Genomic DNA, 15874 nt, shown 5'->3' with positions numbered 1-15874 from the left:
GGACCAGGGATCGAACCCGTGTTCCCTGCATTGGCAGAAAGATTCTCAACCACCATGCCACCAGGGAAATCCTGATGGTTGATTTTTTTTTCCCAGAGCATTAAAATAGTTGAAAACTACTTAAAAATTGGAAAGGTGGTATATTAAAAATCCTAATATGAAGTTTAAATTGATTGTTTATACTGAAACGGAATTTATTGTTATTTTACAGTTTAAGTTAATTAAAAATTATTTAAGGGACTTCCCCAGTGGCACAGTGGTTAAGAATCCAACTGCCAGTTCAGGGAACACGGGTTTGAGCCCTGGTCCGGGAAGATCCCACATGCCGCGGAGCAACTAGGCCCATGAGCCACAACTACTGAGCCCATGTGCCGCAACTATTGAGCCCATGTGCCGCAACTACTGAAGCCCACGCACCTAGAGCCTGTGCTCCACAAGAGAAGCCGCCGCAATGAGAAGCCTGCGTACCGCAACGAAGAGTAGCCCCCGCTCGCCACAACTAGAGAAAGCCTGCACACAGCAACGAAGACCCAACGCAGCCAAAAAATAAATTAGTTAATTTTTTAAAAAAGAAAAAAAGTTTTTTTTTAATTATTTAAGAGTCTTTCCTGGTGGTCCAGTGGTTAAGACTCCGCACTCCCAACGCAGGGGGCCCAGCTTCGATCCCTGGTCAGGGAACTAGATCCCACGTGCCGCAGCTAAGACCCAGCGCAGCCAAATAAATAAATAAATATTTTTAAAAAATGATTTAAGACTGTCACTTGGTTGAGAGAAATTGTCAAACTTGGCGGTTCTCTCAATTGAAAATGGGATGGGCAAAAGCATAGATTTTTAGAAATATTGTTGATGAGTTTGCCTCAGGGTCTGCTATGGCTCTGCCCAGCACTGCTGGCCCAACTGAGGGGGCCTTCTTTTGGCTTCTGGAACATTCCACGCTCCCCTTCCCCCAAGGCCTTCACCTAGGCTCTTCCCTCTGTCAGAAAAGGGACCCTCAATCTGGCCGGCCTGCTCCTGCCCAGCCTGCTGCCCAAGGGCAGGCCTTCTGAGTGGCCTCCCGAAACTTTTCCAGCTCCGTCAGCCCACCCCAGTGTGGAGTGATACCCTACTCTCCCTCGCTCGACAAGGGCTCGCCTCCCTCCCCACTTCATCCCCAGGGCAGGCAACATCGGCACCATGTTCCGAGAGCACAGCACTGAGTCACTGTTCCAGGGCAGGCGGGGCTTCCCAGTGCCCAGGAAGGATACGTAGGGTTGAGCCTAGTGAAGAAGGATGGAGAAGAATCACAGCAGAGAATAAATAGCACCTTTTGTTGTTACAGCCGATGCCAAGTTCGGGGATGGCCCCACCTTGCCTCCTCTCATCCCCGTGGTGCTCATAGCCTGTCTTTCCTCCAGTTACTCAACAGACATCTCTTGGTTGGTGTATTGTAAACATCGTGCGTACACGCCTTGCCCCTTGATTTCTTTGTGCCAGGGGCTCCCTTGAGCTCTTCCCAGGAATTTGGTTCCTTTTGTCTAGAAAGGCCAATGTGTCATCTGATTTCTTAATCCTCTAAGCTCTCATTCGCTGACTTTTTTTTTTGCCCTGTTGGGTTTTGAGGCCCTCCTGCTTACAGGGGCCTGAGGTCACTGCAAAGGCCACAGCTGCTCAGAGCTGTTCCCGCCCTTGTCCGTTAGGGTCCAGAGACTATGTTTGTATCAAAACGTCTTCCAAGTAAAATATTTGTTTTCGCAGTTAGGCCTTTTTATAGATGGCCAGACCCTTGGCCAAAGCATTGATTGATCCGGCAACAGTGAAGTCCTCATGCTGAAGAGTCAGAGGAGTCTTGTTTCCTTCTTTGTGTCACTGGGTGACTTTGCAGAGGGACGTGCCTTCAGAATGTGCCCAGAGCTGGAGCTGGTGAGACAGAAATTTGTGGCCTTGAAAGAAATACTCATGCGATGCTTCTTGTCTGCTAGAATTGTAATTTTATTATTATTATTATTATTGGCCGTGCCGCACAGCTTGTGGGATCTTAGTTCCCCGACCAGGGATTGAACCCAGGCCCTTGGTAGTGAAAGCTCAGAGTCCTAACCGCTGGACTGCCAGGGAAGTCCCTAGACCGTTAGAACCAGGAAGCTCTGTTGGTGATTGCTTATGAAGCTCCGCCAGCCTTCTGGGCGTGGTGTGACTCAGCTGTCACCTCTCAGTGCAGCGGCTTGTCTGGCTCTCTCTTGGCCATCTGAGAGCAGGGATCACTTGTGTTCATTTTTGTTTTTTTTTTTAAAGCTTTCTTGATTTAATTCACATGCTATACAATTTGCGCATTTGAAGTGTACAAACCAGGGAATTCCTGGCAGTCCGGTGGTTAAAACTCTGCACTTCCACTGCAGGGGGCGTGGGTTCCATCTCCGGTCAGGGAACTGAGATCCCACATGCTGCGAGGCAAGGCAGAAATAAAGTGTACAAACCACGTGTGTGCAACCACCATCACAATCAGTTTTGGAACATCTTGATCCCCCCCAAAAGAAACCCCACACCACTTAGCCGTCACCTCCCAACCCCCTCATGCCAGCCCTAGCGCTAGGTAGCCACTCATCTTTCTGTCTGTGGGTTTCCCTGTGCTGGACATTTCGTATCAATGGAATCCTTTGTGTCTGGCTTCTATCACTTAGCATCGTGTTTTCCAGGTTCACCCACGTTGTAGCACGTGTCAGTATGTCACACTTTTTTGTGGCATGGCCAAACGTATTCCATTGTACGGGTCTGCCATATTGTATTTATCCATTCATCCGTTGATGGACCTTTGGGTCGTTTCCGCTTTTTGGTTATTTTAAATAATGCTGCTGGAACGTTTGTGTACAAGTCTTTGTGTGGCTCTGTTTTCATTTCTCTTGGGTACACACGTAGGGGCAGAGTGCTGGGTCATATGGTAGGGACCCCTTCTTACTGTTCCCAAAACAGTAGGGTTCCCCTCTGCGCAACACACGCCAACAGGAGGCCAGCAGAGGATGAGGGAGGTGGAGCCTCACGCCCGGTGTTGGCAGAGAGCTGAGACTCCACCGCACGTGCTGAAGCACGTGCCTCTCTGTCCATCCCCAGCACCGTCTTATGATCAGGGAAATAGGCCTGGAGGGGGGGAGTGACCTGGCTCCATACGGAAGCACTCTGGACTCAGCACCGGCAGGACTGCATTCTGACTCTCAGGGGCCCGAGGCCCTGTGTATAAGGGAGAAGTCAGCCCTGAGTATTGGACCTGCTGGGAACTGGTCCTGAGCTGGGCCTGTCGTGGATCCCCTTCCTGCGCACCGAGGACTGCACTGCTCACCCCCTATTCCTCCCCCGACAGGGTGCTTCTGCCAACTGGTGGAACCATCGCCACTTCCAGCACCACGCCAAGCCCAACATCTTCCACAAGGACCCGGATGTGAACATGCTGCATGTGTTTGTCCTGGGTAAATGGCAGCCCATTGAGGTACGATGAAGGGGACCAAGTGGCCATGGGCAGTGTTGGGCCTGCGCAGGGATCAGGGGAGGAATCCCGTAGGGTGGAGAGTGTCTGATGTTTACACGAAAACCTTTCCTGGACACCCTGAATTATTCAAGCTGAAATGTCTGTGGGATGGCGTCCTGTGTAAATAATGGATACAGATCCTTATCAGAGTGGTCGATGCCTCCCCACCTCCCATGGGCCGGGGAAGAGTATTTCCTGGCTTGTTCCTTCCAGTTTAGCAGGAAGGCACAATTCCAGACCTCAAGCTTGGTCCCCGAAGACCAGCCCCAGGAAACCTTACTTGGAGGGTCACAGTCCCCGATGCTGGGAGGGACCTCAACGGGGTCTGGTCCCACCTGCTTCACCACAGATGCCAAGCGATGCTTGGCAGGAGGAGGGTGTGTGTTCAGGGTCACATCATTTTTTGGCCAGTCTAGGATGAGGCCCCAGATCTGACAGCTAGGCCATTTCCTTCCACTCCATCACACTGCCTTGCTTTTACATTAGTTTTTTAAAATTATTATTATTATAAATATAGAACATACCTGTTACAAGCATTTAAATAATAACAGAAATAGACCAAACTAAGAAGTGAGTCTCCTATTATCTTTACCATCCCCCCTTTGCCTCTAGTGTCATGCCCCTGAGGGTGACCACTGTTGACAACATACTACAAAATCCTTCCAGATATTTTCTATGTGTGTAGACACACACACATATCTTTTTTTAAACACAAAAATTAAAACTTAAACAATTTTTCTGCAACTTGCTGCCTCACCAAACGTACACTTCCTTGCTGGAGTCAGAAGTGTATGGACCTCCACCTGGGGCTGTCCAAGTGCTCTGTCGTATTTCTATACCATAATGTAACCCACACTATTTTATGACAGGAAAAATTGGTGTTGCTAAGTCTTTGAATAAAGGCCCCCCCGCCAACGCATTTAAAGAATGTAAAGACTGTCCTCATTTAACATTCTGCGAAAAGTAGAGCCTCTATGTGACAGCCTCTAAAAAAATCTGCATATGCTTTACTTTTCAGAAATACATTGGTGATGTAAACTAAAGTTTAGAAGATCCTTGTTGCTTTTACGTACATCTTAAGTGTGACGCGCAGAGTAGGGGCCCGATAAGCGTTTGCCACGAGAGGCATGTTTACCCTCAGTAAGGAGCAGTGTCTTTAGTTGGTCGTATTCCCAGTAGTGTTGGCCTCCAAGGATTGGCACAGGGAGAGAAGAGAGCCTGTCCCCTCAATCCTGGTTGGTACCCCCCTCTCCTGTTTCATATCTATCTGACAGAATATCTGAGCAGAAACGTGGGTTTTCTGTGACGTTGTCAATTCAGAGGAAATTAGCCAAAATTCAGTACTTTGGAAGTGTGGAGGCTCTCTGGCTGGGCAAGGATTTTATTCTCTGCCAAAATACATGCTTACGTTTTCCTTCTAGGAAAGAGTTTGCTCGCTTTGATTTGAGGTGTCTAGATAGCAGGACTGATTAACCTGGGTCCATCTGATAAGAAGACAAAGGCTTCCCTTTCTGGGTGAGGCTTCATGCTGTAGAGCTGTTGACTGGCTTGACAAATGCTCTCTGTGTCCCTGAAAACGAAATCTAGTCTCACCAGTGATGCTGGCAACAAGGCGTCTCTCCTCTCTGTGGGGTGGCCGGCGAAACTTCTCCCAACATTTCTCCCTAGACGCCTCTCGAATGCCGACTTCTGGGGAGGGGGTGCGGTGGGAGGATTTGGGGATCTGGCCATCCAGTTGCCAGTGGCCTTGAAAGACCATGGCCATGGCCACGTGCTCCATGAAATCCTTTCTCTCACATACTCGGGGGAGAGGCCAGCTGTTTCTGGGTTCCTGGTTGAGCCATACCCTGGTGTCCACAGGACCATGCTGCCTGGAAGGGACCTTTCTTTTATGCTTAGAAAGTTCTTCATATATTTTCAGTGTTTCATGGTTTCACTTTTTTTTTGGCCGTATGGTATGCGGGATCTTAGTCCCCTGACCAGGGATCGAACCCGTGCCCCCTGCAGTGGAAGCGTGGAGTCCTAACCACTGGACCGCCAGGGAAGTCCCTGGTTTCACTTTTATTTATTTATTTATTTATAATGTTTAATTTTTTTAAATTTTTTGGCCGCACCACGTGGCATGTGGGATCTTAGTTCCTGGACCTGGGATTGGAGAATTTCTCCTTCTCATATGGTGGACTTAGAGCAGTGAGGAACCTTCTTGCTACAGAAAAAGAATATCCCGCAAAGAGAGGCCATGATTCCTTGAGGCCCTGTTGTTTTCCAAGATCTCCAAAACCCACTTCCTGCCTCCAAAAGAAAAGTTAGAATGAAGCTGGGAGGTTGGCCAGGAGGAGCTGGGGAAGCTGGATCTTGGGCAACTATACGAAGCCAGGGCCCTCAAGGAGGACTGAAGTGTCCCATGCTGGTGGCACCCTCTGGCTCCTGGCAGAAGCAGAGGCAAATCCCCTTTGGAGGGAAGTGTCCAAATACAGGTAAGAAGATTCCCATTGGTTAATACCAAGTAATGAGCTCCCAATCAGAGATCGCCAGCACAGAAGGAGGCTAGCCACTATGAGTGAGAATCAGAAGAAACAACATAGAACAGATTTAGATGCTATAGAACCCCGGATACTCAGGTCCTATATACAATATAGAAAGGTTATGTATGAACTTAAGATAAATAAACAAGTGATTATTAAAGAGAACCAAACAGATTTTTGAATGACCAAATGAAGTGTAGATATAGATGTATATCTCCAAAAGAATGGGTTAAATAGATTAGACAGAGCTAAAGAGAGAATTAGAGTCCTGGAAAATATATATAAATAATCAAAAAGTAATATGGTTTGCTCTCTGTTGGGTCCCCAGGGCCTGTGCATAGTAGGCCCTCAGCGTATGTTTGTTGAATGAATAAGCTGCTTTGTGTCGGCCTGTGCTGGGAGTTGGAGGCTCGGAGCTGGCCATTGTCCCTCTTCCTAGGATACTCCCAGCCCAGTGAAGGAGCTAAGACGCGCCCTCAGATGGGCATGTTACCCTCTAGGGGGTAGCAGGAGACATCAAGCCAGCAGCTCTGTTGAGGGTGTTAGGAGTTGAGGGAGTGCTGACAGCAGGGATCTGCACCCAGGGAAGCGGGAGAGTTCTACGGGGTCGAGAGGGGTCTGCAGGTGGAGAGGGTCTGGCTGTGGATGAGAAGTGGTGGAGCCCCATCAGAGCCTGGTTCCCTGGACCTCTTTTTTTTTTTTCTTTCTTTTTGGCTGCACTGTAGCATGTGGGGTCTTAGTTCCCCGACCAGGGATGGAACCCATGCCCCCTGCAGTGGAAGCGTGGAGTCTTAACCACTAGACTGCCAGGGAGGTCCCCTGGTGTCACTTTTGAATGCTTGACTCTTGCCAAATGGGACTTGGCTAAGACTGCTGGTCAACCTTCATAATTTTCAGGAGTCAGCCAGTTTTCCTGGTTCCCCCTCACCGGGTCACGCCACCCCTTCTGAGTGGGAGGGTATCCCCTCCTGAACCCCAGCACCTGGTCTGGGCTGAGCGTCAGCACGGGACGCTGTCTGGGTGACTTGGGCGTCGTGCCGATCCGTGCCGATCCATCCACAATGGCTCCTTAGAGCTCGCTGCAAGCTTGTCGTGGGCCGACTTCCCTCCCGGAAAGCATTTACGTCTTTACATTCAACCTTTCCATCCAGAAATGAGACATCTTTCTCCATTTATGCTTGAGTCTCCTTTTTATATCTCTTAGAAAGGTTTTCCTTTTTTAAAAAAATTTATTTTTATTTATTTATTTATTGTTGGCTGTGTTGGGTCTTTGTTGCTGCATGCGGGCTTTCTCCAGTTGCGTCGAGCGGGGGCTACTCTTCATTGCCACGCGCAGACTTCTCATTGCGGTGCCTTCTCTTGTTGAGAGCCCAGGCTCTAGGCGCGCGGCTTCAGTAGTTGTGGCACGTGGGCTCAGTAGTTGTGGCACGCGGGCTCAGTAGTTGTGGCGCACGGGGCTTAGTTGCTCCGCGGCATGCGGGATCTTCCGGACCAGGGCTTGAACCTGGGTTCCCTGCATTGGCAGGTGGATTCTTAACCACTGCGCCACCAGGGAAGTCCTCCTTTTCTTTATATGTCTTGTGAATTTTTTTTTTTTCAATTAAATCCTGGGTAACTTCTATTTTTTGTCATTATGATAGGGGTTTCTCCAGTATTCAGGAAACCTGTTAATGTCTGGCTAGTTATCTTATGTCCAGCTAGTGTCCACTTCTGTCTGCTTATGATTCTAGCTGTTTTTCAGTTGATTGTTTTGAATTTCCCGGGTAGACAGTCACATCCTGAGAATAATGAACATTTAGGCTCTTCCTAATCGCTCTACACGCTTATTCCTGGCCTGGGTTTTCTGGCGTTACTGGAACTTCAGAACAGAATTCGCGGCGATGTCAAGGACGGTCTTGTTTTGCTCATCCTGCCCCTCCACCACCCACTTTTTTTTTTTTTTTTTCCATATCATGGGGGGGAACGAGGAGGCCCTTAGCCCTGTAGCTCTGTAAACGGGCTCTCAGAAGCTGGGGATGTTTCTGCCTTCCTGCTTGTCCCGCCCATCTGGGAGGCTCTCCCTGCCCCACGGCCGGTCTGCAGCTGACCCTCCAGGCTTCCTTCTTGAACAGGCCAAATATTCCCTTGGAGCACCTGTGGCCCTCCTCTCAGGGCCCTCGGGCTGGAGTCTTGCCACCTTGCATGCCTGCCGTGGCCATGTTCCTCATTTCTGTGTGTGAGTCTGGGCAGGGTTTTGCAACTGCTCCCCTCCCCCTTCCCCTGACCGACAAGGAAGGGCCTGGTCATTCCTCAGACTTTTTTTTTTTTTTTTTTTTTTTTGCGATACGCGGGCCTCTCACTGTTGTGGCCTCTCCCATTGCGGAGCACAGGCTCCGGACGCGCAGGCTCAGCGGCCATGGCTCACGGGCCCAGCCACTCCGCGGCATGTGGGATCTTCCCGGACCGGGGCCCGTACCCGTGTCCCCTGCATCGGCAGGCGGACTCTCAACCACTGCGCCACCAGGGAAGCCCATCCTCAGACATTTTGTTCCAATGCTGAAAAGTCCCCTGCACGTGCCCCTGGCACCCCCTCAGCCCATAATCCAAGCCCGGCCTTGTGGTCCTTCCAGAGGCTGAGCACAGGAGGGTCAGCTGGCCGGGGCCCAGGGTGGTGGGCCTCCGGGAAGACAGGCCGCCGGGGCTGGCCGTACTCCACCTCCCTCTGCCTCGGGCCTGTGCTCCCTTCAGCCTCAGCTTGAGGACGTGTCAAGGCAGGATCTGCACGTGCCGCCACTCCCTGGGGTCTGGACACGACAAGCCACCCGGATCCTCGCCCGCAGCTCGAGTGGAAGCACCCCTATCCTCCTGCAACTCCCCTGTGATGGCCTCATGACCCGAGCTTTCTCCCTGTGTGTGATAAGGACTGTCCTGGAGGGCAGAGGCCTGTGGTCCCCACTGGGGAGGAAGGTTGACTCTTACTGAGTCCCCGGGCCTAGCACTGTGCCGAGCGCTGCACGTGGGGCGTCCCTTAATCCTTGCTTAACCGGGAGGCAGGAACCCTCATCAAACCCATTTTATAGGTGGAGCAGCTGAGGCTGAGAGAGAAATAACTTGCTCAAGGCTACAGCTAGAAGAGCAGTGCCGCCATCCAAAACCAGGCTGCCTGGCTCCCAGCCAGGGCTTCCGGGTCCTGTGGGGCCCTGCCTGGGGCCACCACCTGCTGGACACTAGAGGCCTGTGCTTGTTGGATCCCTCCAGCTTCCTGATGAATTAAGAAGCCAGGAGCCCCTCCTCCTAGCTTGGTACATTCTGAAACAGCTCTCCCCATCCCTTCCCTGTGCCCATGACATACAGCTGAGTGTTGCAAAGAACTGAGCGTGTGAAAGTCAAGAAGCCAGAAGGTTGGCCCCGGGCCGGGCCTGGCATCACCAAACCACAGCTGTGCCTGGCTGGTTTTCGGAGGAAAGCTAGTGCCCTGGATCAGCCTTCCCCTGACAGGCGACCTTGCAGTTCCCCTAACTGAGGTCATCAAGACGGGAACAGGCGTCCCATGACATTTCGCACGTTACCACACACGGGCGCACGTGTAACCGTGACTGGCCTTCCCCCACGGTCCTGAAGTGCTTTCACGGCCCCATCACCAACGGGCCCTCGACAGCCCTAAGAAGTACTAAGAAGTACCCATCATACCTCCACTTGACAAATAAGGAGCCCACAGCTCATGGGGTGGGAGGGCGCGGGGACAGCAAAGCAATTTGCTCAAATAACAGATTGTTTCCAAATCTTGAGCCCCCGCCTCTCTAAGGCTGGGAGCCCTCAGGGGTGGACAGGGGAGGCCTGCCGCTGCCTGGGGGCAGGGACTCGGCAGCTCCCACACGACAGTCTGGGGCATTGAGGGGACACGCATGGGAGCCTGCAGTGCTAAGTGGCCAGGGGCAGCTGGGGAGCATCAGCCCCGTGTAATCTCCTGTCACCCCCTACAGGGCACCATGGATCAGTGCAAATAGGGTGCTTACTGTGCAAATGCAGCTTCAAACCAACTCCCCAGCTGCGCCCACCCCTGAGACCTTCCGTGGGGTCCCTCTGCCAGCCAGCCTGCGCTGCCTTCAGTGCTCACTCCCCGAGTAGCGTTGGACCAGCCTGAGGGTCTTCTGGGCCTGGGGCTGTCCACTGGGTTGACCTGTGGGGCAGAGATGTAGGAGGCCTCCTGTCCAGGGCTGGAGAAGCCTGCAGACAAAGTCTGGGCCCGGTTCCTGGCTTCTGGGAGGAGGTTAGAGCAAGACCTGGGGGCCTGTTCTATGGGCCCCATGCTCCCCAGAACTCAGACCACCAGACCGGCCACTCAGGGGGCACCTCTAATCCCTCCCTCCTCTGGAAAGTTGTCCAGAACTGTGTCTGGTGTCCCCCGGCTGGGACCTCTCCAAGGCCAGCCGCAATCTCACTGACAGCCTTCGTGCAAAGGACGTGCATTCTGGGGATGGGTGAGACCCCTGCCAAGGCACAGGGGGCCACACGGAGCAAAGGGATTGATTCTGGTGGTGCTTCAGCTGGGTGGGCCACGGCCATGGCCTCTGTGCCAAGATGCACGTCCTGGGGACAGGCTTGGCTTTGCTCCCCCCGGGGCCCGTCTGTCCGTGGGCTCTCCCTGTGATTTTGGCAATCCCTCCCCTCTTGTGTTCTCACCTCAAGAACAGGAGCACAGGCCTAGAGGATGTCCAGGGTTTCGCCGTCCATATCGTGCTTTGATCTCCCAGCTGAAGGAAGCAGCAGTGGACATGATTGGATGAGAGCGCGCCAGCCTCCGGAGCCGGGGGTGGGGTTGGGGGAGGGGGGCTGAGGAGCTGTGGCCCAGGGGTCAGCCCCTGGCATTTGCGCCCTTGTTCTCATTGGCTCCTCTTGGCAACCAGTGATTTGGATGCCAAACAGGGCTCAGGCGGGCTCCGCGACCTGTGCGGTGTCTCAGCGCAGGTGAGAGGCAGAGTCGAAGCCCAGGCTCCCCACACAGACCCCCAGCATCGCAGGTGCCCGTCTTCGAGCAGCATCTTTTGGTCTCAGTCCCCTAAGGGCCAGGTGGGCTGGTCCCTGTGGGGGTGGACCTTGAATTAAGGAGCTGCAGGGGCCCTGTGGGGCCGTGGGTCCCCTCACCCGGGTTCATGGTCAGTGTGGCCTGAGCCACTTGGTACAGTGAGGATGCCCACGCCCCAGCCAGCCCTCCCAGCCCATCTCACTTGAATGTCTGGGTGTCAGGGTGCCCTGGGTAGGACCAGGTGACCAGGTGTGGCCTAAAGAGTCCACGTGGTCCACGTGGTGACCTCTTCTGGCCCGCCGGCATCCTCAAGTGAAAAGTCTCGGCCTGGGAATTGCAGGAGGCTCCGAGAAGGTAGATGCGCCTGGCCTGGTGACTGTTAACAATTCCCCAGGCCCTTACCTGAGTTCTCCTGCCCATTGCGGGCTCCAGGGAGCTTCTCAGGCGGACCCAGGAGCTTTTCTGTCTCCCAAAGGGGTGGAAACTGGCCAAGGAGCTCCCTCTGGGTGTCTGTGCCCGCCACGTGCACTGTTGAGTTGTGCATTCACTCAGCATTTATTTAGTGCCTGTCGCATGGGCTCTGCGTCCACTTTCTTGGGTTCAGATCCCAGCCGGCCCTGCGGCCTCGGGCAGTGATTTGACCCAGAGCTTCAGCTTTGGAAGCATCGCTTGTAGAGGAGCGCATGAGCCGAGGCCAGCATGGGGTGCAGCTTGGCATCGGCACGCCCAGCGAGGGCTGAGGAAGTGTTGGCCGGAGTGGCCGGGAGCCCACAGGGGCCCAGCCTTGGGAGCCCAGGGTGCAGAGGACAGAAGCCCCCTGGGCAGGAGGAAGGAACGGTGCTGCAGAGCAGGTGGAGGAGAGCACGGGAGGCTGGAGCCTGAGGGGTGCTGGGGGCTCACGGTCTCTGCTCTCTCCTCAGTACGGCAAGAAGAAGCTGAAATACCTGCCTTACAACCACCAGCACGAGTACTTCTTCCTGAGTGAGTGCTGGGACACCCTGCCACCACACCCGGACCCCCTTCTCACACCAGTGTGGCCCTCTGTCTCCCCTCCCACCTGACAACCTTCCAGACCCAGAAAGTGACACCAGACCTGTGAGATGAGAAGGGGCCACAGCAGCCATCCCAGGCAAACCCCACGTGGCCCATGACGCAGAAGGGACGTGGGCCCAGACACCTGCCCAGGGTCCCACACTCATGATCGCTGGGCGGGGTGCCGGCAGGTGCTGTCTGCTCCCAGCCCCCTCCTGGGTACCGGGGCCCCGGCCGCCTCTGCCCGGGAGCTGCAGAGCTGACACCACATTCCGGCTTCTGCCCCCAGCTCCCTCCCGTCTTCCAGGCCCACCCGGGTGAGACAGGCCCTCTAAGCGCCTCTCCTCTCTCTCCTGCAGTTGGGCCACCGCTGCTCATCCCCCTGTACTTCCAGTACCAGATCATCATGTCCATGATCGTTCACAGAGACTGGGTGGTGAGTCCAGGGGGCCCGGGAGTGTGGGGAGGAGGGCGACGGAGGCGAGTGGACCCTGGGGGCCTGCAGGGCCCCTGGCATCTCCTCCTGGGGTGGCTGCCTTGTCGCCCTCAGGAAGGGACTAGCTCTGAGGCTGCCAGGAGCCAGGGAGGCCATAGCACCCCAACCGTAAAGATCCCCCCACACAGGGCACCCACTGGGAGAGCCACGGCCTTGGCAGAGCTCCTCAGAAAGTTCCTGAAGGCAACGTATGAGCCCGCCCATCCAAGGCTCTGCTCCAGCCATCGCCTTCCTGTGTCCCCGTGCGGCCCCTAAGACCCGGTGGACCGGGCCACACTGCACTCTGGTTGGTAAATGGAGAGCCGCCGGGCACTTAGTTTGCTGCAGCTGCATGAGAGAGCCACAAACCGAGTGGCGTTTCTGTTAAACGACAGCATCGCATGTCTCGCAGCTCTGGAGGCTAGAGCCCGAGATCAAGGTGTCTGCAGGGTTGGTCCTTCTGAGGGCTCTGAGGAAGGATCTAGTCCAGGCCTCTCTCCCCGACTTGTGAATGACCATCATCTCGTCCCTGTGTCCCTCATCTTTCCTCTGTGTGCGTCTGTATCTGTGTCAGGTCTCCCCCTTTGTATAAGGACACTAATCCTAGTGGATTAGGGCCCGCCCTAATGACCTCATTTCCACTAATTACATCTGCAAGGACCCTATGTCCCAATAAGGTCCCGCTGTGAGGTCCTGGGGATTAAGACCTCAACATACTCATTTTAGGGGCCGTGATCCAGCCCGTAACTCCAGAGAGAGAAAGGGACCCTGGAGAGGGCCGCGTGGCGTGGTGCACAGAGGTCTTTGTCTTGATGTAGATGTGCAGGCGTGGTTCTGTGGAAGAGGACGATGTGCCCGTGGTGGGATGCCCTGGGTGGAGCAGTGACCCTAGGCAGAGACTGCTTTGGGCAGAACAGGATTCCCTGGGGCGGGGACAGGGCCCCTGCCCTCGGGACCAAGCGGAGAGTCACTGAGTCAGTATTGCTGGTCTTTTTTAAAAAACCTAGTTTCATAAATGAAGATATTGAAACTCTAAGAGTTTGGGACTTGCCCAAGGTGACACCGAGGGGTGGGTCGGGCACTAGAACCCAGACCTCCCGATGCCACGGCCTGGATCCTGTCCCCACACCCCAACCACCACTGTCCATGTTCGTACAGCAATGGAAGCGCTTCAAAGTACTTTGTCTTACGTTCTCTCCTTGGCGTTATTGGCAAAGGTGCCTGCTGATTCTGCTAAGAGGGCCAGGCCTGGGACTCGGGAGCAGGTGGGGCTGTTTGGGGAGGAGGTGGGAGTCTGAGGTCTCTGCCAGCCCCGTGCTGGTGAAACCTATACTACACTCTTCTAAGACACGCTCTTTTATCCGTACCCACTGTGTTCCGGGAACGGTTAAGCACTGCCCCCTACGTCGTGTCATCTAACCCTGTTTTGCCAGCAAGGCAGGCACAGGCCAGAGGGAAGGAGTTTCTGGATCAGTTAAGTGGTGGAAATTGGAATCCAGGTCTCCTGCACCTGAGCTCACCTGGGCCCTGGAAGGGGTCACAGCAGAAAGGGACCGCGATGCTGCTGCTGCCGGGGGTACTTGAATCTGCTTTCATGGCAAATGACTCCTGACGTGAATATTTAATCCTTTTTTTATTTTTTAAACTGTGTTTGTTCCCTCAGGAACAAAGCATTACATAGGGACAGCGGGAAAGGGAATCAGACTTTGTACCTGAACCGGCTCAGGTGGCCCAGCCAGGGACATTTGATCGGGCCCCTCAGGGCAGAGCTCTCCCGCTGGGGAGTAGGGTTCAAGCTTGGGTTTCTAGTACAAAACTGTAGCTGACTGCAGCCAGGCATGGCGCCAGACCGAGCACTCCCCTCAGGGGCCCACATGGGCAGAGGCATGCCCTGCGCTGTGGTTTTCTGATTCATGGTAACAGTGAGCTTGGGTGCCACGTGTGGCTGTGACCTGGGGCAGTGGTCCTCAACAGGCACAATTCTACTGAGCCACTTGGCAACATCTGGGAGACTTTTTTTTTTTTTTTTTTGGCCGTGGCATGTGGGATCTTAGCTCCCTGACCAGGGATCGAACCCGTGCCCCCTGTAGTGGAAGCTCGGAGTCTTAACCACTGGACCACCAGGGAAGTCCTGGGAGACATTTCTGATTGTCACAACTCAGGGGGGGTGGAGAGCTGTTGGCCTCTAGTGGGCATCCTACCGTGCCCACGACAGCCCCCCAGAGATGAGAATTATCCAGCCCCGAATGCCAGCCAGCGTTGCCAGTGGTTACATCCTGGGGATGTTTCCCAGGCCTCAACTTCCTGGAGGTCCGATGTATCCGATACCACTTACTGCTCCTTCTTAAAATTCTCCGTGTCAGCTTCCAAGTGCCGCCTCTGCTGGTTCTCCTCCACCTCTGTTTCCCTCATCTCCTTCATCCCCTACCTGTGAAACCAGGGGTCCCACAGTCACGTATCGCTCCGCGCAACAATACCTAAGCACGTACCTCCGTTAATATATACGTACATCCTACTGCACTGCTTACACACAACAAGGAATTAAAATGAATGTTCAGACCGCCTCGGTCCTGAGGTCTTGCCCTCCGCCCACCGCTGGCCCTTCGACTCCCCTCCGCAGCCGCTCCCCCCAACCCCTTCCTACCCCAGCTGATGGTACCCACGCCAGGGACCAGCCCAGATTCCTCATGACCAAGTAGTCCCCAGGTGGAGCTGTCCCTGCCTCTTAAATATTTCTGGAATCTGTTATCTCCTCCTCAGTGCCGTGGGTCCTGGTTTGGGCCTCTGTCATTTCATTCCTGAGCTACTGGAATAACCGAATCTCCCCACCTCCAGTTGGCAGGGATCCAGTTTAAGGTCCAGAAGGGACCATGTTCTTGTTTAAAGCTCTCAGTGGGTCTTCATTGCCGGCAAGGTAGAGGCCAGTCCCCCCAGGCGGACGTGACCTGGCCTTGGTGTCCCGCCTCCACCTCGAGCGCTTGGGCTGGGGTATATGGAGCATATAATCTGTATGCAAACACAGCCCTTGCCCGGTCTTTTCTCTGGGCTTTTCTTCGTATTGTCATCATTCTGCAAACATCCATCCTACTGTTCTTTGCTTAGCTGACGTCCCGCGTTTCCCAGCCCAGCACAGGCACCACCTCCTGATGGAGGCCTTTCCTAAATCAGGATCGGGTCGGGACGTCATGCCACACTCCCATCACCCCTGTAACTGTGTGTCCCCTTGCATATGATATTGAAGGGATCTCTGTATAAGTCTGTCCTTCCAGACGAGGGGCTCTGAAGGACTTCCTTTTGCCCCCAGCACCTAACTCGGTCCCTGACACAGAGAAGGCATTTACTGA

General features: G+C 54.1%; 1 protein-coding gene across 2 annotated transcripts in view; it reads left to right on the top strand.

The window, feature by feature from the left end:
- FADS2 (fatty acid desaturase 2) overlaps positions 1-15874 on the top strand; it is a 35040-nt gene that overhangs the window by 14302 nt on the left and 4864 nt on the right. For both annotated transcript variants that reach the window (XM_079929732.1, XM_079929733.1), the window contains 3 exons: positions 3329-3454; positions 11944-12004; positions 12415-12491. In XM_079929732.1, coding sequence (XP_079785858.1) covers positions 3329-3454; positions 11944-12004; positions 12415-12491 — 264 coding nt within the window. The remainder of the gene's footprint in view (positions 1-3328; positions 3455-11943; positions 12005-12414; positions 12492-15874) is intronic.

The sequence above is a fragment of the Stenella coeruleoalba genome (assembly GCF_951394435.1).
Source record: "Stenella coeruleoalba genome assembly, chromosome: 8".
NCBI classification, from domain to species: domain Eukaryota; kingdom Metazoa; phylum Chordata; class Mammalia; order Artiodactyla; family Delphinidae; genus Stenella; species Stenella coeruleoalba.
Note: the sequence above shows the minus strand (reverse complement) of the source record. Positions and strands in the feature narration are given on the sequence as shown.